The sequence below is a fragment of the Cydia fagiglandana genome, chromosome 17, assembly GCF_963556715.1.
Source record: "Cydia fagiglandana chromosome 17, ilCydFagi1.1, whole genome shotgun sequence".
Lineage (NCBI taxonomy): Eukaryota > Metazoa > Arthropoda > Insecta > Lepidoptera > Tortricidae > Cydia > Cydia fagiglandana.
Window position 1 is genome coordinate 8,540,889 of NC_085948.1, and position 27,430 is coordinate 8,568,318.

Genomic DNA, 27,430 nt, shown 5'->3' on the forward strand with positions numbered 1-27,430 from the left:
AAGGTACATAATTCTTAATCTTGTATGATGGACAAAGTAACAGTATTTCAAACATTTTAGAATTCAGTAGCATCATCACGCGCTTTTCATTAGCTTGCTTCACGTGATGAAGTCATCACTAGATGATAACCTCAATTAACCAGTATTTTAAAATGGCACTCCGAATGTTGCACTTTCTGTTTTATGGCCAAATTTGCATAGACCTTCATTAAACCGTCATGCGAGATCATAAAAATCTAAATGGGCCTTTGCAAAGTCCTCGCTTGCGGCGGCCGACGGAAGAACGAGTGTATTTATATTTTAATAATTCAGCTTTGATGGATCGTCAGTAGTTAATCAAGTTTGATTAGAACGTATCGTATGTTGACTAAGCGAAATGTAGATTGTTAATGTAGTCGAATTTACTGTCGTTGAAAGGGTCAACTAATTTAAACTTTGAGCCAGTCTCCAAGTGGCTACGCTCGACATGAAGTATACGACATACTCATTTGTTTAATGTCTGTCTGAACAATGGGAGTGAACGAGTGAAGCTTCTTGATTATTCTAGGCACACATGTTACTTTTAACCATTGAACACACCATTGGGTTTCTACAGAAGTGTTTCTTAACAGTCGTTAAGTGCCTTTATTTTTCACTTTGTGCGAGTCTTCTAATTCTGTCCTATACTTACATTAGTTATTTTTAGGAGTTGTGACGTACCTAATCATGAGTGTAAGGTAACATGTATAGATTTATACATGTAACAAATTGACATCCTAATACTTTTCACGAGTAGATATTTATCTTTATCTATTATCCATATTAGCGATAACAAAACACTTTATTACACAGTTAGCGCTTGTAATACTGGTGCAGTGAACGTGTGAAAAATTATTATGAAATTACATTCGGAACATTAAATTGCGTCACAGTGACCAAATAATAAAAACAGTGACAAAAATGGCGCAAACGCATACACAGTGCAAAATGGATCACAATTACAAATTGGAGAAGAAATATATCGAGATGAAGCGGCTAGTGATAGAAAAGACGGAAGAATTGAAACGTAGGGATAAAATTATAGCTCTCCTTGAAAACGAAATAGATGAAAGAGATGCTACAATAAGATATTTGAAAAATGAAATTGACAAATTCAGACAAGTTGTTAAGCCTTTGACTAGACAGATAATAGACAGTCATAGAAATGGAACGGACGGCGATGAAGATGGATTTGTGATGAAAACGCCGGGCGTAGAAAATACCAGAGTGTTGCCACTTATTGAGCCCCGGCTCAAAAGAACCGCCATATCAGCTGAGCCGTTATCATCTCTCACTCAAGACAATGAGATGAAACTAGTCAAGATACCTAAAAGCAGCAAGTGAGTATTGCATAAAGAAACTAACCTTTTAAAAATAAGTGTCGAGCTACTTTGGGACATGTTTTTCAAACAATAATTCATCGTCGTGATAAAGTAAACAAATTTTATTTTAACGATGGGTCGTTGACAGGTCGAAAGTGTCGCTACGGCTAATTTTATCTGATACATATTTGTATTATGTACCTATGTACAGTCACCTGCAGAGAAAAGGTACCCGCCCCCCTGCATAGAAGTATGTATGCTACGCGAATAGATAGTATTGCTGACTGTACATTGGATCGAACGGAATTTCCTGTAGTTGGCTATTAACCTCTAGCCACCCAAAGGTCTGTTATAAAAGTCTTCTATTGCATCGTGTTTTGAATCTTTATTTAAAAACCTTAAAATTGCATTTGTCTTGGCAAATTTTAAACCTAGGACCTATATCATGTCTTTTAATAATTAACCTAAATAATCCATGGAAATCCATGCATAAACGAGAGGTCCGGCACCAATTTATTTATATTTATTTAACTTTAACCCTTTAACTGATAATAATTAAAAAAATTGCAAGCACGTACGATCTAGGTTATATTTTTTATTAATTTTAAACGAGAATTATTTTTTCCATTAGTTGTTTTTTCCAAGTTACAACTGTTACAAGACTGCAATATGTTTGCCATTGTCGGTCAATGAATGTCATAAAGTAGCAATTTTCATAGTGCGACTGAAACTTTGTAGGGAAAATTATTATTTTTTATAAAATAAGTTAATTTAGTGTAAGGTCAATGCGGGTAAGTCCGTCTACAAGGCAAGTCCGTCAACACGTTATAACTTTTGAATTTGAAGGCGTATGCGACTTTGGAGTCCAGTCGATTAACCAGTTTTTCGCGCTAGTTCCGTCACTGTAAAACCGATGGCGCTGTGACAACCAACTTCAGAGCAATCCGCCTCAACAAGTCATTTCGTGTTTTGAACTCGAAGTCATAGTGCGACAGCCGTTCGAAAAAAAATTGTTAAAAATAGTTTTTGAAAAGATTGTGCATTAGAAAGTACCTACGTAGGTAGCATAAGAACCAGCTGTCTTTATTCTATTTTTAAAATATCAGATATTAGCTTAGTTTTGTAATTATACGTTCCACAATTTACCATATTAAAATTTGACTAAGTTGGAAAGTCCGTCTATTATGTTCAAGGCAAGTCCGTCATATGCCGGACTTTCGTTAAATCAGAGATTACCAACTGTTTTTGCGACTTTAATAATATAACGATTTGATAAGGTATCAAAAAATCCTCCTGACTTTGCGCATGATGTTACTTAATTAAATTTTGATCTCAGTAAATTAAAAGAAACGATAAAAATTCATTTTAAAATCACTATTGACCTTTTATTTCGGAAATCAAAAAAATAGATATGTTTAATTATTTGGCAAAAAAGGTTTACTACCCCATTGTAGTATATGCCGGACTTGCCTTTGTTTTAGAAAAATGGTGTTTATTTCGAATCTGAACCGTATATTAACAAGTTTAAAGTACACTTTTCATTGTTTTGATCCGTTCTTTTTAGGAATTTGACTATGAACATATACGCACCCATAGATTGGCTGATATTATCAGACGGACTTCCCTTAAACTGCATGGGAAGTCCGTCTACTCACCGAATTTAAAAAAAATGCCATTCATTTTGCTTAATTTGTGCTTGAAATGATCTGTCACTAAGGCTAAACTATTAATTATTAAATTCTTCGTCGTATGCGATTACAAGCAGTAACATAGGTGAATAATTAACGGAACTAGATCACTCCAAAGTCAAAAAAAAATAAAGTATGCCGGACTTCGCCACATTGACCTTACCTACCTATAAAAGCATTAATTTGAAGTTTGAAATTTGAGAATTATGATTCTCGACAAAATCAAGCGTAACTAATTATGTTCATAGATATTTTTGTTCAAATGTAGGCAAATATCAAAATATCTAAGATCTTGCCAAAGAATTAACATTTTACAGGAGATGGAATAACTTTTATCAGCTCTCCGTTTTTCGTAGATTGGTAGGTACATACGAGTATATATACTCCAATGCGAACTAAAATTTATGTTAACTAACAACGCGTTTATTAAGAAAAAAAATTAAATGTTCGAGTTCGAGTTCGTGTTCGAGTTATCCGACAGAAAATATCTTACACTTAAACTTAAACTTAAATACGCGATTAGGTCCCGATGTACAATTTAATAATGGCCAAATATCTTGCCGTTACCCACTAAAGGATTAAGAGATGTTTAGTCGAGCAAAATATACATAAATATGAAGATCTGACATATACCAACAGCAAGTCCAAATCAATTTGTACGAATTGATATAATTATAAAGCGAACCAAAATGACAAAAACTACAATAGACTTACGTTTACAGGCGCTTTACGTACTTCATTTCCGTAAACGTGTTAAAACTAATAAAAGAAACATAAAACCGATTTGAAAATGTCAATTGGTGTATCATTACCAATATATTTACAAATCTACCACCAATATCTTTACAAATTAGAATATAACTTTAGGTCTGCTTTAGGTATATCCTTATTACTATAATTTTCCGGATTAAGTAACAATAAGTAAATTATAAATTTGCGCATACATATGGTCTGGATGAAAGTCAATAGGTATGTTTATTATTAATTCTAGACCAGAAGGCTAGCAGTACCTAATGTACCTATTAGTAAATAAATATGTAGGTATACCTACAGGTAAATAAAAATACATACAAAATATTTGTACTTAATTACATATTAAATTTGGAAAGTAAAACCTTGTAGGGTCATCCTTTATTTGATATTGAGTTTGATTCACCAAATAGAAGGAAATTTATTATTACATACCTTAGTATGTAGTACATAGTCCATATAGATATAAATAGCTGGTTCGCATTAGCATACCCATTATAGATTTAATTGGTCTACTCATGAGTTCACCCTGTCAATACAGTCATCCATCAATGTGATTGAATTTCACAGTAAGCATGTGCATGGAACCGTCCAAGGCCAACATGTGTTAGCCGGGGTACCTTGGCTGAACCCATTTGGTATAATTGCGTACGGTGCGAACCTCAAGTTTGTCCTCGCCATCGGCTGTGTCACGATTGATGATATAAATCATACGCCATATACGGTGGCATCGTTTGTCGTAGTAGATGCATTTCGTTAAAACAAATAGTAATTTGATTTTTTTAGTTATTTGCTAATGAGTTTAGCAGATGGCACCAGCATAGCTTGCCCTGTCAATCCCTTGAAGTGTCAAATTTTTGTTTTTTTTATAGAATTTTATGCACGGGATGCCAGCCCTTTAAGCCAAATCTCATAAAAAAGGGGCAAGCTATGATGGCGCCACCTATGCAAAACTTTGACAGTTGCCAACCCCATTCGTTGAGCGCTTCGGGCTTACTCTACATTATCATTATTATATTCAAAAACAAGTTCTTGCAGCCCTCCGTTAAGGAAAATAAACCAACAAACATTGTTTGATGACAATCATGAGTCATTTAGCTTCCTAATGTTATTTTTTAGGTCAGAACTTGTAATATTCCACCTTACCACGTATCTGTCACTCCCATGCCGTGCACGTATACTTCCGAATATGACAACCTATTGTATTTAAACCGGTCGTTCTTGACCTTATCATTATCACGTCAACGCAAACATAAGAGTTCCGGTGGCTGAAATCGGAACTAACGTTGTCACGTACAAGTTGCAGTCTAGTTGAAAGGCAGTGGCGCCACGTTTTGCTGAATTGGTGGATGGCAAAAAACCGGTTGACTTAACTAGTTGGTATCAATTTCTTTTAAGGGATTAAGAGTCAGTTGCATTAAAGCCATCAAACCATTTGTAAGTGAAACTAGAGACTATTTTTCACTAAAATTCTATTGTATGTGTTGTATTCGCGTAATTTTTTATATTATTTTTCTGTGTTGACGAGAATGCAACAGATATTTACTTAATAAACGGCTAAAACTATAAATATAATGGAACCTCAAATTGGCAAACAAACCAAAACTTACTGTAGGTACTGCAGTGAAATTATTCTAACGTCACATATTTCATAGTTATAAATTGACCCTTATATGGATGGTGTTAAGCAAAAATGTGTCAACCCACAAAAAACTGACGCTTAAAGTTGAAATTTTATTGAAAAATTAATATGGGTTGACACATTTTTGCTTAACACCATCCATATATAACTTTAAGTTTATCAGTTAAACGGTAGATCTTAGCATTATATCTATAAGGGTGAATTCATTACTGCCAAATATGTGATGTTAAAATAATTTCACTGTAGTGACTATACAAAATACATACAGACTTACGAAGTCGGACACCACTAGTTATTTCACTGATTACAAGATTTCTTATCCAGGGAAAAATAGTGGTGTAAGTACCAATGTAATCAATTGATCATGACCATAATCGGTATCTAGACCGATAAAAAAACATAGGTTTTTTTTATTTGTGTAGTTACCTCTACTTATGACTTATGAGTCACAGATACTTACTTACTTACTTGAAATAAATGAATTTTAATTTAATTTATCGAAAAACACATTTCGCATAGGGCAGGTGCTCTGGTTGTGAATGATGTCGTCATTTTATGACAAAATTAATTTATCATTCGCGAATGATAAGTATTTTACGTTTGATTGAAAGTTATTATACGAGAAACTGCTATTTATCAACGAATGTTTTATTGGAGGATTGACGATATCTGATAAAAGAGAGGAAATGTACAAAAATGTAACACTTAAATAGGTACTATATTACTAGTACTATAGGTACGTGAAAAGGCTGTTCAAGATTGAAAGCCAACATAATAACGTTTTTTTCGTAAGTACCTAAAAAGTTTTTTACCTAGGTATAAACTAATCACGTCATAAGTATTTTTAAACTCGATAGGTAGGCTGACAGGTACTTTATACCCCTGGGGGCCTAGCCAAGGTAACAATTGTACATCGACAAACGCCAAATGAAAAAAGAATCAATCGGGGTGACCGTGCTACGAAGTCACATGACAATTTCCATGCGTTATTTAAGTTTCGGTTGGTGTTTACTATCAACGATAGTCATCTTGGCTAGGCCCCCAGATATGTACATATTTAACGGACGAATCCAGCAGACGTCTCGGTGTAAATGTCGCAGGCAAATTGTAAGAATCAGCCGTTTAAAAACGGCGTCGTCATTTCAAATCCTACACCGGAACATGCGACACAACAAAAAACCGCTGTGTCGCCGAAATAATTTATAGCTTGTAAGATTTTTACATTTTTTACTATTGTATGTTAGTTTGTAAGGTATATATATCTATGTGCCTTAGTTGCCTGATAATAAATGATATTTAATTTTAATATTTTTTTTAATTTACAAAACGTGAAGCCGTTTTGTAAACGGCGAATTCTTACAAAATGCCTGCGACATAAACACAACTGAAAACGCTAGCCTCGCCCGCTCGAGGCGAATAATATAATAGAAGTAATATTTTAGCCCATTAGAGGTACCTATATATCTTATCTCGGCAATCAGGATAGCCTAGAAGTCGTTACGCCTAACAGCCCATCATTAGAGCCATGATCTTTACATAAATCTGTCTTCTAGTTTATGACGGACTTAAAGGTTATCCTTGTTAAGCCTATAACTGATGTTGCTCGGAACTTAACTCAATGTTTGACATCTGACCATTAACTACTGATGTATGTACCGCTTTCTGCTGCAAGCCGGTAATTATTGGCTGATAGACTATGGGGCTGAGGATAATAAATTTAGCACCTTTTAAGTGTAATTGTATAAATTGCGGGTTGCTCAGTATAAATACTTTACGGAAGGTCTAACAGTTGAGTCTTACTTCAAGACCGTGACCATACCGTAATGCGCTTTGCCAGAAAATTACAAAAGATTAGACGAGGTAAATAATTACCAAATACCGTATAAACTATGTTTACATAAATCCAGAATGAAGGTGTCAGCTGCAGAGACATTTGACCGATTTGCATAAGTGTTTGCAGCAGGGTCAGGTATCTATATCTGAAGCCGACTGTACAAAACGCTACAAAGTATAAAAGAAAAAGTCGTTGTTTATTGTGTCCGATCGAAACCAGATTTTTATTCCGAAACCTGCCTAAGCCGAAACCGAAACTTCCGTTGCACACTTGCGTAAGGCGCGGCCGAAAGGCTCTGGAGTTTTTGGCCGCAACCGAAACCAAAAGTTCGATCGGACATTACGAGTAGTTGTTTTATTCTGGTTGTAGATATTGTCAGGCGTGGCTCACTCCGCGACTTCGTCGCTTTGCTACAGGTAGCTAAAAGTGCATCCGTTCGACCCCAATTTTGGGGTTTGCCATAAGCCGCGCGTGGCGCTGTCGCCGCCTAGCGGCCATATCTGTGCTTATCGTAACAGACGCGTTTTGTTAGAGAGTGAGTATCTGTACCAAGTACTATTATGTATTCTGTGGTGTGTCTATAATTATTAGTCTCTGATATTATTTTTTTACGTTTTATAATTTTACTTACATCCTTTGCGTTGGTGCTGTCTGTCTAGATACTTTTATTTTACAGACCAGTGTTAAGTAGAGTATAAGTAGGTGCAAAATGGATAATCATATTACCTATGTAGGTACATTATTTAGCATCGATTAGGTAACCGAGAAATGTTTTTACCCTAACGACTATGAATAGCATGAATTGACTGTCGGAAGAATTTTAAACCTGGGTAGTTTGCAGCAATTCAGAAACCATACGATAGGTAACTCAAATTACGATTAATGTGATAATTTGTAGGTAAATAAATGTAATACAAGTATTATCTATTGATAATCTGGTAGAAAAATTCCTTATTATTATTTATTGATTAGAATAGGTTTAAAACTGCAAAAGGGTTTCCCGTCATTTTATAGCACAGATACATTATCTAATCTTATGTTTAAAGTAAGCTTAACTCGATTACGATTCGGATATATAGACAGATAAATACTGCTAATTTTATCCGCATGGCTATGAATAAACATGGCAATGTCTTCCTCGTTCATTGAATGATAAATCCAGTGTTTGGGGATGATAATGCATTTTTATAGTCTGTCAAGCCATTTCCTTCAGTAGAAAAAGGCGCCAGAGTAAAAAATACATATATGGGCGCGGAAGATTATTGTCCCATACAAAATTTCTTTTCTACTGACAAAGTTGTTTCATCGGTTATATTTATTATTTCTTAAACCTATCTGGGGGCACGGCAGTACCCCCGCCAAGTCGAGCAAAACAAAGACGCACGGCCGTACCATCCTTTTTCCGAAGCGATTCAGGCGATTTTAGATACATATTGTCTAAAAAGATAATTTCTCTTAACTTAAACTTTTTCGATTTCAGATCTCGGGAACTCATCAAGAGCGCGATACTAGACAATGACTTCATGAAGAATCTTGAGATGACGCAGATCCGCGAGATCGTGGACTGCATGTATCCAGTGGAATATGCCGCGGGCAGCCTCATCATCAAGGAGGGAGATGTCGGCAGCATCGTGTATGTTATGGAAGGTAAATATAACATCATTTATTTAACCTTTACCGTTTTGAAGCCATCTAGCGGCGAGTAGTATAACTAATATACGTACGTGCTGCCATCTATTAGCTCGTCACTAAATCATGTAACGCAAGTTGCACAGCTTACCAACAGTGGCTCTAGTTTGGCTATTCGCCGCTAGAGGGAGGTGTTGTCAAAAATTTTATAGGTGGGTTTAGTTCTATTAGCGTAGTATAGATGGCGTTAGTAATGAAGCCTGCAGTTGGTTTTTCGGATTCAGTAACTATAGTTGATATTTACAGACTTTATAATTATTAAACAAAATAATAATAATTTGATCGAAGTTTTAAAATAATATAGGACGTCGTATAGTAGCGTACTAGAGTATTACTTGCATTCGATGACAAAAAATATATATTTAGGTACCTACTAATTATATAATAATAGCTGTATATACCTACTAAACAAAATATACCTTCATGATATTCGTACTTAGTAATAATGGTTATGATCACGAAAATAGAATGCTGTTGTTATTGAAGTATAATAATACAAAGATTTAAGTGTGTACCTAGCAATTTTAACTTTTGTGGAATTTAACGTTAGGTTTGATTCTCCATTTTATATTCAATAAAAACTCAACAAGTATCAAGTAAACATAAACATGAACACGTTAAGAACCAGGTACTTTCCCTTAGTCGTGTGCGAGAAAGCGGAAAAGCAGGCGATTTTCCTGTGGCGGCTCGGAACTAGCGGAACTAGTTTTCCGCCGTGCGATACCGAATGCTTTCGTACCTAATTAGGAAAATACTTGGCAAATTGTTGCAGTTACTTACTGTAAAAAATGTTTCGTCAAACTACCGATTTAGTATAAGAAGAAAAAATTTTTAGCACAATTAGCTAGGCTAAATGAGCCGTGTTGTTGACCGTCCGGCCGTCTGTCTGTCTCAATGCCCCCTACTAAATAACTATGATTTATAAACCGGGACAATTTGCTTATGGGCCGGGACACCGGGACATCATGCTTTAAACCAGGACATGTCCCGGCGTACCGGGACGTATGGCAACCCTAATCTAAGGGCTAATGGAAAATCGACATTTCCGTATCTGCCACTCCGTCGCTCGAATATTATGCAAGAGCGAAAGAACTTCTTTTCGCCGGTCATTATCTAATCTATCTAATATAGGGTTGCCATACGTCCCGGTACGCCGGGACATGTCCTGGTTTGAAGCATGATGTCCCGGTGTCCCGGCCCATAAGCAAATTGTCCCGGTTTATAAATCATAGTTATTTAGTAGGGGGCATTGAGACAGACAGACGGCCGGACGGTCAACAAAGTGATCCTATTTGGGCTCCGTTTTTTTTCCTTTTGAAGTACGAAATCCTAAAAATCTACCTACTATTATCTCGAAAAAATTTCGCGCTCGCTTCGCTCGCGTTTTCATTTAGGTACCTACATTATTTGGACCGTCAAGTTGAAATTTGGTACACATATATTATGTCAATCTATAACCCGAAGACGGACATGTAACGTAGGTAGATAAAATGAATTTTAAACATAGGGGGCACTTATTGGGGGGTAAATGAGACACATAATAAACAAAGTTTTGCAAACTATATGGTGTTATATATCAAGTGATAGAGCTGTGGGAATCTCAAATATATTTTATTAATAATTTTAAGATTAATAGTTTAGAAGTAATTTAAGTAAATAGACAAAAAATTACCACTTCCCCTCTTTATCTCCGAAACTACTAAAATTGAAAAAAAAAATACTAAATAGTTCCTTACCTATAGATGACAGAAAAACCTATTAGAAATATGCAGTCAAGCGTGCGTCGGACTTATTACTTAGTTTTTGATCGTCCCTTACGGGTCTTTTTTAAACATTTCACTCACGTTTCACATCAAAATATACATTGTTGAAAATTGTGTAATGTACGGAACCCTTGGAAGGCGAATCCGACTCGCACTTGGCCGGTTTTCGTTAAATGTCCCGGTCTGAGCCCCCACACTTATGGCAACCCTAATCTAATATGATAATGAGACCTAATGATTACTAAATTTTTAACTGTGAATACAGAGGTTTATGATATAATTCATAGTTCAGGGACAGACAGCATATTGATCTCTTATAATGTTATGTTCTACACTGCCACGTTATATTGAATCTAATAAGAAAAGTGTGTCTCATGATTAATCGATATATAGACGACAGATATACCTACCTATTTAGCCTACTTATTTTATTATTACATATTAGGTACCTACTTACTCTAGGTAGAGCATTTGTCGGGTGAAAAGTGATTTGATAATCATTTGTTGATAAGAAATATTTTTATATATCATGTCCTAATGCTAAGTTTATCCTCAATGTTATACTTATTTACTTACAATAAAACATACAATTGCATGCTATTATAAATCAAGTGTTTCCGCATACTTAGGACATCTAGGTAAGTAGGTATACTACAAAATAAATATAATATACCTAAATTGCTTTTTTTTTTACGCGGAACGCGAGTCCTAGTCAATTGTTATGATTTATTATGATTGACAACAATAGTAATTTGTTCGCTTCCGTTATTTGCAAAAATATTTATGTTAAATAATAATAGACTTGTACGTCCTTGTTAGACCCGGATATGTCATAAAGGATGACTCACGTTAGACCGGCCCGTGTCCGGTCCGGATCTTCCGGCGCTTGGTCCGGATCTTCCGGCGCTTGGTCCGGATCTTCCGGCGCTTACTTTTCTATGACATGACAGGCGATCACGTGATGCTTTCCATAGAAAACGATGCGCCGGAAGCTCCGGCCCGGACACGGTCCGGTCTAACGTGAGTCACCCTTAAGTGTCATAACCGCCGAAGCCAAGTCGAAGTCATCAATAAACATGAAATTCAGTAAGGTTAAACAAAGAGGCGAAGTTGTATGAGTCAAGAATCCATGGCTCACATAGCTGACTCAACGCGACATTAAGTACATACTAGCAACTAGCTCATGTATCAATTACATATTACATTATAAGTTATTTTTGTCATATTTTAACGGGTATTTAGCAACTAGATACCATAATAGCAATTACATATGTGGTCTATTGGCTATGCGCGACCTGTGTGGTATGGAATGGAAATGTAGGAACGCGGACGGGACCTAAATTAACATATTTCCGACAACTATTTCTGTCATATATCCGCCGGGTGTGGGAATTTCTTCGGCACACCGCTACTATATGGCCACTAAGATGTAGAGCGATAGGAATATTAAAGTAATATATGAATTATATTAGTAACTATTATTATTTAATGCAAATATGTACTACATGGCATCTGAATCGAATTTGAAACGTTGTCGGCAGCAAGACAACTAAAGAAGGATGGTTAGAGAAAGATAGAGTGAGTGAGAGAGAGAGAGAGACAGACGATTTCGACGATCCTTCATTATCTTTATTATTTTGGTAAGTTAATTAATAATTACCGATGAAATAATATACTAAAATTGCTTACCTTCTTTCTTAAGCGTAATTGGGTCAGACATAGATCAAAGTTCGTTCGTCACTTCTGTGGGCACTAATTCCTTAAGTAATGATTTACAACACAGGTTAATAGAAAAGGAGATAACCTCGATAACCCTTTTGTTTTATGGTAATAAGCGTTCAATAAAAAAATAGTCTTATAGCCGTATACTTTGGGTTGGATTTCTATAAAATAATGTGTCTGACTTAGGGTTGCAAATAGAAAAAAAACCAAATGTTTTTTTTTCAAATTTATGAAATAAACCTGGCACCACCATGGTTTTTTTTCTAAATTAGGTTTTTTTTTTCAGATGAACAAAAATATGCTCAATAGTAACAACGTACATTTTAATTCCATAACGTTCAGTATACAAACAATTTTTGGGGAATCCCTGAATTCCCCGATGCGGCGACGAGAGGCGTTGGTGTTGCCAACAGTAAATTGCGATAACTACCACTACAGATTTCATTTATGTTGTTATTAATCAAAGTTGTTAAATTAAATTAGTTTAATGGTTAACATAAAGTCTAAAACAAGTAAAACAACCGTAAAAGTATTAACTGCCTTGCAAATTTTGAGTTTTCATACTTTTGAAAAAAAAACGTACTCCAGAAAAAAAACGGTTCTTTTTCACGGTTTTATTTCATGTTTTTTTTTCAAGTCAGAAAAAATACTGTTTTTTTACAACCCTAGTCTGACTATATCGCTGGATTTAGTTCGTCGGTCATCAAATCACCATTAGCTAAATACTCTTACTCGTAGTAAAATTTAAAACGAACAAAAAAGTGTAATATAGGCTAAACCACAATCAGCTCTAATGAGTTTTATGTTTTTTTGATGTGTTCTTTTTAGGGTTCCGTACCCAGAGGGTAAAACGGGACCCTATTACTAAGACTTCACTGTCCGTCCGTCCGTCCATCCGTCTGTCACCAGGCTCTATCTCACGAACCGTGATAGCTAGACAGTTGAAATTTTCACAGATGATGTATTTCTGTTGCCGCTATAACAACAAATACTAAAAACAGAATAAAATAATGATTTGAATGGGGCTCCCATACAACAAACGTGATATTTGACCAAAGTTAAGCAACGTCGGGGGGAGACGTCGGGAGGGGTCAGTACTTGGATGGGTGACCGTTTTTTTTTTGCTTTTTTGTGTTTTTTTTTTGCATTATGGTACGGAACCCTTCGTGCGCGAGTCCGACTCGCACTTGCCCGGTTTTTGATGTGTTCTTTTTTATGATTCATGTCTATATCAAGCAAGAGAGTAGATATACGATTATGATCATAAGTTACAGCGATCATAAGTCAGAACTCAATTCCAAAAAAATGTATATGTACCTACTTTGGTACCTACCTATACACTATACCCTCTCTCCAACCTACTAACTAGGTAAATTTCATACTCGTTGTACAAATATTTAACTATTAAATTGATTTCATTGTGGTCGAAAATTGGTCTTACATTTATACCTATATGTATAATATCCGTTACACAAAGGAACGAATTTGTCTTAAATATCTTTTCACCTCAGCAGCTCGAACAAGGGTACTTTGCTTCTTAAAAACAGTGAGCAAAATGCGATTTTGCTCACTGAGTCATTTTGTTTCACTCAGTGAGCAAAATCGTATTTTGCTCACTGAGTGAGACAATATGAGTGAGCAAAATCGCATTTTGCTCACTGAGTGAGACAAAATGTCATTCAAGTGACCTTTACAGTCAAATGTAATTTCAACATGCGGGGTCTAATACAAGTTCGATATACTTGGGTTCTATTATCTCTGTCCCTCTAGGTATGTTCTCACTGCTTAGGGTGAAAATTTTTGTGTACTACACGAGATCAAAGTTATTTACATCTCGTGCGCTTTTGAATCCCTTACTACGCTCAAGATTCTGAATTAGATTCACGAGCGTAGCGAGAGAGAATCTTTCGCTTGCACGGGACTCAAAATAAGCACTCGAAGAAATATCAAACTTTGATCTCTTGTTGTACAAATAACTATTTCCATATTTTGATCGATTGTCTACTAATTTATATTTTAAACCAGTTTCCATTTATACATAGAAACACATGATACGATGCATACGCCTTTCGTTTTCACTCAAAAGAAACTTAGAAAAAGCAGAAAGCATAGAAGAACGTTAATAGTGCACTTAGGCATTAATGTGTAACTTTACGCACAGACAAGTCACGCAAATTATCGGACACGTGCCATAAACAACCGCTGTATTATCAACTCAAATAGTTGGCCATTATCCCATCGGCCACCGTAAACATGACTTCACACAAATAACAAGTGATCGGCAGAATGGCTACACTTTCACTTAAATTTTCCAACTTAAATGGAGCTAATAAACCAGTTAAGTATTCAAAAATGTTAATTTGTATTATAAGCTAATCTGTATCTAAGAAACTGCATTTAGTTATGAACGAGACATCTGACCTTCCATTAAGGCCAAGTTGGCAAGTTCTTACCCCCTTATTATTTATAAACGCGCTACAAACCTCAATTAGCTAATAATCGTTTGTCCTTATCTGTCATTTTGACTTATGTATTTGTTAGAAAGGGATAAAACATAATTTAACTAAATCAGGCTCGTAAAGTTGTATGAATAAGGGCATTAGACTATAATAAATTGATAGTATATACTTGAATACCTAGGTAATTAATTATGAGCTAACTCTATCTGCACGCGACAGGCTTAGCAGATATTAGCTAATTTTCAAAATTACCCCACTTTCAAAGTTATCCTAATGCCCCTTAAATAAAGAATATTTTGTTAATAGCGTAACCTGGCCTTAAATGCAAGTATCGGAATAGAATCAAGATCCAATGACGTCACCCTTTCTGTTTCTGTTGAAGTTTGTTGGTCGTCTAGTCGGTAAAAACTTGACAAGGTCTCGAGCTCGGACGGCAAGGCCAATCACGCATTGTCACTAGAAGTTTTTGCTGACGATAACGTAATAGGGGCTTGACAATGAAATGCGATATCTATTTACGATTAGGGAAACCAATCGGGTATCCGTTTTCTTTGAGAAATCGGAATTTAAAGTAATATGAGACGCGCACAATGATCACGGGACGCGATGAAAAGACGCCTATATTCTTTGTATCGCAATAGCATTAACAAAATTGCTTCGCATATTGCGCCTATATTTTGCTGCCTTTATAAACAAAGTCCGAGCAAGTCTAGGTCTTTATTTGTAATAATCATTAGATGTAGTTAAGTTATATAAGAGAAATGTTTATTACCGCTTAGGTTATCCAATAGGTCAATGTTTTATAAAGTACAGTTATTTGGACTTCCCACATATATACAATTTAGGCAAACACGAGTATGGTGATGTCATGTCTGTTGTAGTGTGTGTGATATTGTAGTCGTTTAATTTTGTTGTCTGAATCGAAATTATGTTATACCAAGTTATACTTATGTATCTGTATTATCTGTATTGTTGAGAGGTGTTTCAAAACGTGGTATTTTGTAGAATCGTGGGCAATAGGCAATTTTCAAGTAAGTTCCACTTGCTTGAGGCGAGAACATTAGGCAATAAAATAACATTACTACGGCCTTAATGTTCCCCAAGCTTCAAGTTTATTGTCTGAAATTCTGTTTTGAGAAGCACGGTTCATAAAGTAGGTGTTTTGTTATTGAGAGTTTGTTTTTAAACAGAAAATGGCCTATTCCATGGCCCTTATCAGGGTGAAGAATTTAAAAGAATCTAAAGGAGCATTTCATGAAATTGTCTACCGTTGACCCGTACAAACGCGAAGTTTCTGAAGATTTAAAGGTGTAAGAGTTTCCTTTTCTATGACAAATGGTCAAAAATATGCACAGAAAAATAATCGCCTGCTTTAAATGCCGAGAAAAAAGTCGCAACACAGGAAATACAATGCGTTTGTACGGGACAGCCCGTGGAATGCTCCTAAAAGGCTAAAATTTAATGTTTCATTCATCAAAGTTGTAAGAATACTTCTCCAATATTGATTTACAAATTCAAATATATTGCTAATTTAGTAGCAAGGATCGGATATCGGTATTTTTTGTATAGTAACAAAAACGGTATTTTTTCGTTCTTTGTTAATTATTTCATTTCTAATTGGGCATGTCTACATATTAGAGGTCAATTTTTTGTAAGAATCGTTGAGTACGGTGACGGTGAACGATGCAAAATTAATCTAGTTAATAATTCTTCTTGCATCTAAAACGTCAACATTGTACAAGAGAAAATCTTCGCGTGATAGCGGACCATAACTCTGCATCGGCATTTTAACTTTTTCACCGGAAAGATCATTAATCTTGGCACTGTTTCTAGATCAATTAGTATCCATTACACGTTCTAATTCCTAGATAAGTGGCGGAAAATATATCAGTCTATCTAGGCTAAAAGTCCCGTCGTTATCAAAGTCTATGTCCATTCGTGCACATCTATGTACGTAGTTATAATCATTCGTTTCTTTCGGATCGCCTTCTACGCATTCTGACGACGAGTCTATCCACATCACGCGATCTCTCTCGACAATGTTAATCGGATACATACGGATACGCGAATGCAAATGGTTGTTTAGTTCATCTGATTTCTGCTTCAGACTTTATTAAGTCAATAACCGTGAATATATATATAAATTATAAGTTTAGCAATGTTAAATATTGTTAATCCGGATAAAAATAACCCACAGAAAATGATCCGGATAATCATTTTCTGTGGATTACTTGAAAAATCAACCAAGGACGCTCAACTTTCAATTTTAGTACCATGCAATGTAATACGCAGTTTCAACTTAATGAGCACTTAGGACCTAAATTTTATTTCTGATGATTATATTATTGCATTTAACGTTCACTCTGTACGTTAAAAAAGGTCACCAGTTTAAATCGTCATCCATAAAAGGACCAGTTCCTTGTTTGACGTTACACGCATTAGAATTCCGACGATATCAATTAAGAACCCCTTTCCCATAACTAACTCATTGTGGTCTGAAGAATGTTAATCGTAGAGCATCCATTGATGATACTGATAGGACGTACCTAATAGGGGATAATGCCCGTATGTCGCATTACCCGCATTATTCCTGCATTGTTCAATCAAAAGCAGGAACGATGCAGTAATAGTAAACCGCCCTATTCATGCCGAGTTCCACTTGGATGATTGTGAATAAGATGTTCTTAACTGTACAATTTGCTGCTTACTCCGTTATATATCTTATGTTCAGTGTTGTTTCCTTTTCATAAGTAATTCCTGTTTGTCGTAAGCTCAAGTAGTTTATCTGGAAGAATTCCGTAACCAGGATTTTTTTTTTTATCGATACGCAAAAGGAGACATTTATAAACTTAGCCGAGGTGCGATGTAGAAAGTTTGTAAATAGTTACGCAAATAGGTATGGCTGATGTAAACCGCAGGAGCAAATACATGATTATTATTCAAGCCCGCCGCGCTAAGCAAAAACAATACAAGCTTCTATTTCCAGCTTCTGACACAAAAACATTGAATCGTACCTGTAGTTTGGTTTCGTTATTTTTTGATGCTAAGGTTCATCCTTGCGTAAAAAAACACCTTGAAGTAATGTACCTATGTTTTTGCCGTAACCTCAGTCTAGTTTTCTTGAATTAAATAGTAGGTACATAAAACCAATATTGAATTTGATGTTCAAGCTTTTTCTTTTCCAAAGGAAGCCTGCTTTTCTGAAATGTTCGGATGAATGTGGGTCAAGCATAAAATTAAATACATTGATGGACGATGAAAAATATTATGACAGAAAATATTAGTCATGTAACTGTGTTCATTTTAACTGTCATACGAAAACAAGTGAAAAGGCCTTCACACAATTGGTATGGTAGTCATGAATGTCATGATGAATAATACTGTAATGCCTATCTCATTGAAACATTGTCAAAACAAACGTAGACAACAATAAATACGTGACAACAATGTGAGAGCTATGGCAACAACAATAAAGTGAGATTTTTATTAGTCACAGCATTAGTAACATTCCTTCATCCAATTTAACACTCGGGGTTTATGTTTAAGAAAGTACGAGCTATCTAATGGCTTAGGCAATATCCAAATATTTTTTATAAGTACCGAGAAGCTGACCTGAAGTAATGGAATATCAGATCGTGAAAGTGAAATCATCACGATTTTTGCAGCCTTGACCGCGGTCTGATTTACATCATCCATGGCTTCGGATATCCATTTGCATCCTATTTCCATTTCTACTTTTACTTTGAACTTTCGTTCTCTGATTTGGCAATAATTAGCGAAATGTTAAATATACACACTTTGTAATACAGTCAGTGGTACAGTCGGCGTCAACGATATGTTTACACTTTTCGCCTTATTACAAAGGAGTAAGCTGCAAAAATGTAAACATATCTTTGACGTCGACTGTACATTTCTGAAGTCAAACTGATGAGGTGGTATTTGTATATTTTTTATTGTCTGTTCGACTAAGCAATAAATATTCTAGTCAAGTATGAAACGCATTTTAATTAATCGATACTGTTGCTGGATTCTAGCAATGGAGTCTATGGGTATATGTGGGAAGTACTTAATGTTCTATTTCCTAGATGATTTAAGGTGGAGATGATCTCATCCATCGGCTATCGTTTGTCTTAGACTTAGATGATTGTATAGCCTCCAAGAAATTGAAGAATATATACCCGCAGCCAGAGAAATCGTTACAAGTAGCATATTCTATCGCTATCATCCAATTTGCAATTTTCATCGCTTGGCTGAGTTGTCTCAGCATTTTGCAATATCTAGAATTTCTCTGAATGTTTATCGACATCTTTATTGCTTCTTGCCTTTCTGTTTGTATAAATTTACTTTTACTCAAGTAGTGAACACTTAACCAAGTGCTTCAAAATCTAGAGGTTTTAGCAGCTCTTTAATCCGTGCGTCGCTATAAGAATTATACAATACACTGTAATTAAGTGCTTATGCTCCTTTTTGTTTCATAAGAACATTTCCTTTCACTGCTGTTTTAATTATTCACGTTGTCTTCAAGGATAATGACGATACTTTGAGTAGGTACACTAAGTGCCAATTTGCCATTATCATCTTAATGATTTGGCGTATAGGTTCCATCCTTATTGCAAAAGCTGCTTTTGGTATTAGTTTGAAGGTGATCTTCGGTACCCGGTCACTTCGCACCTTGATCTGGTTTAGACTAGTCAAATGCAGTTCCCGTTTCATTATTCAAGAAGTTTATTATTAGTCTAGCTAGATTGGTTGTTTTGAATTCGACGTGCATTGAGGATGTAGATGTATTGACACTATTGACATCCATTATTTACTATTGTTTCTCAGTACGTCTCACCTGTTGAAGATGAACCAATAACCCTTCTTTTGTTCTGATCCATGATTTATTTTCTTACCTAGGTATATTATTATATGACTAACAAGCTAACAATTACATGATTACATACTAGCAAACGTCATATACTATTATTATTTATTTTTACCCGACACATAGAAATCTGATATTTCTAGATTCTAGGGGATGGCTCTACTAAATAAAAATAAAAATGTTTAGTAATAGGTTAAAATGTAAATAACACTTGAATGAAACCATGAGCAACAATAATAACTACTTAATAATTGTATTGTAGTATTTTTATGAAAGAAACCGGTCCTCATTTCGCATTTTTTGTCAGAATATAGGTCAGTCAACCGAAAAATCCCTCCCGTCTACCAGCTTGTCTAGCTTTTGTATTATTATTACGAAGTTCTCTGGAGCTTTTGCTCCAGCTATCTCGCTTGTCTGTATGGGTTGGTCTCGCTCGCACGCGTCACCCGTGCGTGCGCCGGAGTTGATTCTTGAGTCTTGACTAGGGCAGTAAGCGGAGCGGCGCTGACGTGATTGGTCGCTGCGGCCGCGGCACTTCGCGTTCTGAATTTAAAATAGTCGTGATCGCGTTTTCTGTGAAGACAAAGACCTGTGGCTTATGTTAAGTTTGGTTTGTGAAATACTTTATAAGCTGTGGTTTGTGTCGTGTCTGAAATAGTGATGATAATTATGATTTTTTTCGCGGAAGTTGCAGCTGTCACCTCAGACAAATTTCAAAGGATCTCAAGTGTTAATCTTAATATTGAAGTTTCCGGATTGGATACCCACTTTATGCTATAACAACCTTTCGTTACATTGCTATGTAGCTCACGATATAGTTGAACTTTACTGTATTGTAAAATATGTCCGAATATTTTTATTGATTTCATTGTTTACAAACATAGATGGGCAATAATTACAAATAAGTAAAAATGAATCATTTGGATTGTTGATGACTACACAGTCTAGCGCATAGGTATAATACCTATGTTATGTTTCACACTATAAGAAATCTGAAAGTCGTATTTTCGAAGGCTCTCCACACTCCTCCAAGGTTACTAGCATCCATTCTCGAGTTTGCGTGCACTACTGGATATTATTTGCCGTGAAAGTATTTTTCATTGTTTCACACTATAGATGCTTAGGTATTTTAACATATTAATCCTCATCTGAACTTTCTAAGTCTGTATAGTTTCACATCGTGACATTTTTATCACCCACATCTATTTGAATATCTTGAGGCTGAATGTTAGAATTGGTATTTATTAACTCGCCTCGACTTCGATTGCATTGTTCTGAGTGTACTGCCCCATATAACTGACGGACTCGTTTAATAATTAATGAACTGTTGCTTCAGCATGAATCGGTTAGTGCCTCGTGGAATTTTTTCAAATAATTCACACTTTTTACATACACGCATTTACATTTTAGATACTACTACTGCACCAGTTTTGCTCGGTTCATTTGATATATAGTTTACGTGCTTTGGCAACAATGAACTATACTTAAATCTCTTTTGTCCCATAGCAAACATATACCTAGGTAAAGTACCTAAACATAGCATACATACTCGAATGTGTTGAATTTAAAATTTATATCGGGGGTTCACACCCCCTCCTGTAGCAACACCGCCTCCAAAATTTTCACTTACAAAAGACAAGATAGTATGCGATACCACCCTATACAGGCAAGACAACACAATTTAAATAACGTGAAATTCACACATACACACACGACACGATCCAAAATATCCTTGTAATCGAATCATACTGATGATAGGTATAATAAAATTGTTTTATACCATTTTAAATTACAGCTTTTACAATGGTACTTACAATTTGCATAGATACACAAATACAACGGTATGCTGAACATCTTCAACAATTTCTATCAACTTCGATTCGCCAATCTATATATTATGACTTTTACTATTGACTTCTTGAACTTCACTCATAGTTGTCTAACCTATGACTTAACCAGCGTACTTGAAGATTAACGTCATGTTCGGCCTTCCAAAGAAAGATTAGAAAGTCAGATGTTTATCGCTTCGATTCGGTAAGCGGGTTGGACAGCACAGACAGCACAGTACCTACACACGAAAACAGTATGGCACGGCACGCGGCGTGGCTGTGTTATTAAGATTTTATCACAAATAATAACCTGAACCATTAGAAAGCCTATCAGACCATACAATGTGTTGTAACTATTGTCATACCTACCTTAATAAATGATGGTTACAGCGCACACCTCTGATTTATCTGTCGTTGAAAATTTTTAGTCATCATAAACAAAACATGTATCATCATCCAAAGTTTGGGAATAGCTAACAAGCATAAAAAATATTTAAATAGCAAACAGTCAAATAAATACTCCATTCATAACATAACGTTATGTATAAAGATAACGGCCGCGTTTATTCAGAACATGGATGGAATAATAAGAGTTTATGTCATTGTGGAGAAAGGAAAAGCATTGTCTTGGACTTAAATAACATACCGTTACAGTTATAAATAAACCCTTGTACCTACGTACTATTTGTGGCATTCAACCTCTGATCTATTCAGAGCTTTAAAAGACGTCATTATTTAAAACCAGCCTTTTTTTATTATGGACTAATCATAATAAATATCATTTTGAAGAAAAAAGGGATTTCAGTAGCTTCATTCAGGCTAATAGGTAGATTATCTATATTGTTGAGCTCATTAGATAAACTACTATTGTTTTGTATACCTGTTTGTCATCATTAACAACAAATGAAGAGTCATTAGGTATTATATCTTTATTTATTTTTATCTTAGCCATAAACATTGAATGGAGTATCCCACGGAATACGGTTACGCTATAATGACTTGGCTCACTTATCGAATCGATATAAGCCGTATTCGTTTACCCGAGCCCATTAAGGCCGATAGGTACAGCTGTTTTTCTCCGTTCCTGGAGAGATTTTCACGTCTCCTCTGGCGAGTCCGCTGAATATGTGGACCAACGAACTGGTTTCAACCCGCTATCGGCTGCTATCTAGAAATCGTTTCCTATTAGCCCGATCATGCGTACAGTAATTGCAACTTATGCGTTACACTCCACTATCCATTTGTACTGATTATTCAGTTAATTTGCAACAATCAATTACGCATCACCATTGTTTTATATTCGCGTTAATGTCTCGCATAAATTTTCTTTCTGCAGTGCAATCAGAGTGAAAGTGCAGTTGATAACAATAAATGCCGCGTGGCTCACTCGCCCAGTCCCACTTATCTAATTTATTATGCAACTTCATTCCATTTGCATTCATTTGATGGACCTCGAGCCCCAGTTAGCGCTTCCTTATAGACTAAGGTTTTGGGCCAAAGAACCGCTTGTGCAATACATGCTTGCGTCCCGTGACGCATCCGTTCTTACGAAATTGACCGTAGCTGATTTAGCGCTGATACTTTCATAAATTAATTCATATTTCACTTGAACAAATTTATTTAGTCTATTTTAATACTTATTTAGAATGTTATCGTGTTGTAACTTGTTTCGAGGGTCAAGTAATCAGGCTACTATCTGTATGACTTGCGTCACGGCTGCTCCATTTGTACCAGGTCACTTGAGGTCTTCATGAACAAGTCAATAGCTAGTACGTGTAAGAATGCCAGTTTGTGAATCTTTGAATATTAACTTGGCTTATGAAACAGAGGTCGTTTCTTTGCGTTGCGCGCCCAAGCGTTTATGTTGCAAATGCTCATTGTTTCACAAATTAATATTTTCATACGTATTGAAACAATGAAGCCGGCAATTGCATGTTTATGTAGTTCTAGAGATGATTAAATAAGGTACCTACCATTACTAGGGATTTACATATACTCCGACACGCACATGCATGGGTAGAAGGTACCTATAAGCAATTTGTATTGGTTTAATCGTATCTTAAATTTGAATGGCAGGATTGAGATAATTATTTAATATCGCTACAAGAAGCGTGACTACAATCAATTTCGTGTAGGTGCGCTAAGAGTAGGCAGATTAATCCCATACATCCGTTTAAATATCAAGCTAAGGTTGTTATAGCATAAAATAACATATCTCTGATTTAAACAGTCGTAGGTCAATGCCGAATGAAGCCGAACACAAAATTATTAACACGAGAAAAAAAACGTGATTGCGGTAGTACACTATGACTTAATGACCTTAACCTAGAAACACTAGTCCGCTAACTCAATCAGTGAATTGCGTCCATCAAACGGGACCATGAAATTACTCTTAAATGTGACCCATTCAATGATGGGAATAAATTGGGAATATTGTGATCTACTGCTTCTAAGCACGAAAATATGAAAATAAAACCGTATCCTGGAAAAGTGGTCATGGAGGACCCGTGGCTTTCGATAAATGACAGGACGATGGACCTGGTGTACGCCGCCAACTGGGTCGGAGCAAGGAATCTTAGCGAATACAGGGAACACAGTAATTCCCCACCAAAATCTCAATTTAACTCCATAATACGAAGCGAATCATGCAGAAATATTGGTCGTAATGCAGAAGCTAATGGTAATAAAGAATACTCAAGAGAAGACAATGGATACTCTTATTCCAACAATGTTCCTAATGAAAATATATCTCAGTTAGCCAAATATCAACAAAACATCGAGGAAAAAGCTAGAGCGAACAATAATCTCATCATGCAGAATAAGTTAAAACATAGCTATAGTTTTAAAGATATGCCCAATGGATATAGACCATCAACATTAAAAAGGGTGAAACGAAGAAATTTTACGGAATGGGATATTGAATCGTTTCCATCTAATGGGAAAACGCCACCTGTTCCACCACAACGCAAAGATTCCCTCAAATATGCTCATCGGCAAAGAAAAATTGACAAGAAACATCCACTCCCGGATCCAGGCCCTGTACCTCCAGACCCGTCATCAGAATCTTACTACGAATATTATTCAAGAGTTAGTCAACAGGATAATAATACTGACAGCCAAAAACTTAATCAGTTACAAAAAGATCCAAGTAAGGATACTAAACAAAACGGAACTGGAACTGTCAGAGGTTTTAGCAACGACACAATGTACCAATTAATAAACTCGATGGCAACATTAGATTTAACGCCAATAAAATCTGGTAAAGAGAACACGGATTGCGAAGCGGAAGATTTGGGCATATACATGCGACCTATAAACGGCTCACCATCTGCAAGCAATCGCCTAACTGAGAACACTACACAGCATACGACCGAACGAAACGGACGCATCGAAGACGCTAAACGTAGCTTTCGTTCTAAATCCCTGAGAGTTAAAAGCGAAGGGCGAGCACCGCTTCGAGCTTATCTCGATGTAGTTCAGCCTGACGGTGAGCCTCACAATGGTGTCACTATCACACAACCGAAAAGAAACATATCGCCAAGTGAACAGCTGATGATGATGCAGTACAAAATGTACAACGGAAACCAAAACCCTCCTGCAACTCCTTTGTCCAATGGATATCATTCGCTTGACAAAATTAAAGAAATTGATAATCGGACTGCAAACGGTGTTTCGAATCAACTTAAACCTGATAAATATGGCAAATTATACAATACAGTGAGAGTGAAAAGTGATAGTAGGTACGATAGGTATAATGACATTACGACTTTTGAGCCTCCGAAAGAACGTTTAGCGGAATCACGCGTCACCAATGGTAACGGTGTATACTCGAGAAGTGCTAAAAGTTCGTCGAGCGGTTCAGATTCGGATTTTTCTATTCCTAGACCTAAGTTAATTGTGCCAGTGCATACGTATGGAATGAGAAAAAGGAGGACTGGAAATCTTTGTCAGCGTGATAGCAATGCCACGGAAGCGTCTTTGGATGCCGGGATTTTGTTGGATGTTACTCGTTTGGAGGAAGATACAAGTGACCAACTGGCTGGAGTCCATCTTTCGTCTAATGCCGATTCAGGTAATACATCTTTTCTTTAAATTTGTGATGATCTTGCTTATAACAATCTAAAAATAGAGACTTATCTGTTATCACCCGAATACCGAACTCCTCTGTTTACTGATGTTGATAGATGACAGAATGCATTTGTTTACTTGCACAAGGTTAAGTTAAATAATTTGGCCAAGCCCGAGATAGCTCGAGGCATTTAGTGTTCCGTACGGCTACCATCAGTTTGGCATTGACATAAACGATGTCGTGAACGTAATTTACTTCCTATAGGTATATCTCTTTCGCACTAATATGTCAGTACGAGCGAGATGCATAGAAAGTAAATTACGTTCATGCCCACGGTAGCGTTTATGTCAATGCCAAACTGATGGTAGCCGTACCGCTCGCATCGTTACATTTTACAGAGGTTGTTTGCCTGTTTTTAATAGGATACCGTATTCAACTACACACACAGAACAATAGTACAAAGTGTCTAAGTGCGAAGGCCGAAGGCCGAGCTTTAGCAAAATGTCATCGCTTTAGCACAGAGCAATAGTACAAGTGTCTAAATGTGAAGGCCAAAGGCCGACCTCCGCGTAGCCCGAAGGCCCGAAGCGTCCAGGATGTCAGTGCTTTAACACAGAATAATAGTACAAGTGTCTAAATGCGAAAGCCGAAGGCCGAGCTCCGCGTAGGGCCGAAGGCCCGAAGCGTCCAGGATGTTAGTACTTAAACACAATAGTATAAGTATCTAAATGCGAAGGCCGAAGGCTGAGCTCCGCGTAGGGCCGAAGGCCCGAAGCGTCCAGGCTGTCAGTTCTGTGTTTAACCACTGACATCTTGCAGGCTTCGGGCCTTCGGCCCTACGCGGAGCTCGGCCTCCGGCCTTCGCGTTTAGACACTTGTATTAATTACCTGTGTTTAGAACTGACCTCCTGGATGCTTCGGGCTTTCGGCCCAATGCGACTTCAGCCTTTGGATCTTGCGACTTAGACTTGTACTTAAAAATACTTGGAAAAGTTACGGGAGGCGCGCGTCTGTCGGACGCTTCGGATCTTCGAATCGCTCGCTCCTTCGGCCTTTGCATTTAGTTAGATTCTTGTACTATTGCTTTGTGTTTGAATACCGAAGTCGAGCATCTCGCGAATGCTTGATGTATTAAAATAATTTAGAGTAAGGCCAAGCGCGCACCACGATTTTTTGTCCTGCGATAATTTTGTCGCAGAAATGCAACGTATGTGTTTATATGTTAGTGCGCTCATATGCGACAAAAAAATCGCAGCGATTTTAAAAGTGTGATTTGTCACATCTTTCCGCGATTGTCGCAAAGTGAATTGCAGCATGCGGAGTTGTATGGCCCCGCGCGCACTATGATAATAAAATCGCACCCCGGCCGGACCTCAGTCGGCATTTCGCTCTCCAAACCCCAACATCTCGGCACCTGCATCTCAAAATGAGACGCTAGATATTGACCATTTAATTATGGAAATAGACGGGGATCACCTTTGTGTTATAAATGCTCAAAGTCATACAGCAATCGCATATTAAAGACACGTTTCATGACAAGCGACTGGTACGAAATCCATGTTGAGAATGAACAAATCGTCGACTTTTTCATCGCAGTGCGCGCAGTGAATTTTCTGCGATATATTACAGCGCGATTCTAAAATCGTGTCGCAAAAATTAAAATCGTGGTGCGCGCTTGGCCTATAATACCTTAAATGTATACTCCTTCAATTTGAATTTAGAACTCATTTATTTTTTTATTTGAATTTGTTTCTAGTTCTATGCCATATATATAGACT

General features: G+C 36.5%; 1 protein-coding gene across 5 annotated transcripts in view; it reads left to right on the forward strand.

Moving 5' to 3' along the window:
- Window positions 1–27,430, forward strand: part of LOC134672383 (cGMP-dependent protein kinase, isozyme 2 forms cD4/T1/T3A/T3B) — a 147,951-nt gene that overhangs the window by 88,666 nt on the left and 31,855 nt on the right. The window contains exons 2-3 of one of the 5 annotated variants that reach the window (XM_063530248.1): window positions 832–1,358; window positions 8,735–8,901. In XM_063530248.1, the coding sequence (XP_063386318.1) occupies window positions 940–1,358; window positions 8,735–8,901 (586 nt within the window). In that variant the 5' untranslated portion in view covers window positions 832–939. Of the gene's footprint in view, window positions 1–831; window positions 1,359–8,734; window positions 8,902–20,237; window positions 20,391–23,819; window positions 25,656–27,430 lie in introns of those variants that run through there. The other 4 variants (XM_063530246.1, XM_063530244.1, XM_063530245.1 and 1 more) reach the window with 4 other exon arrangements.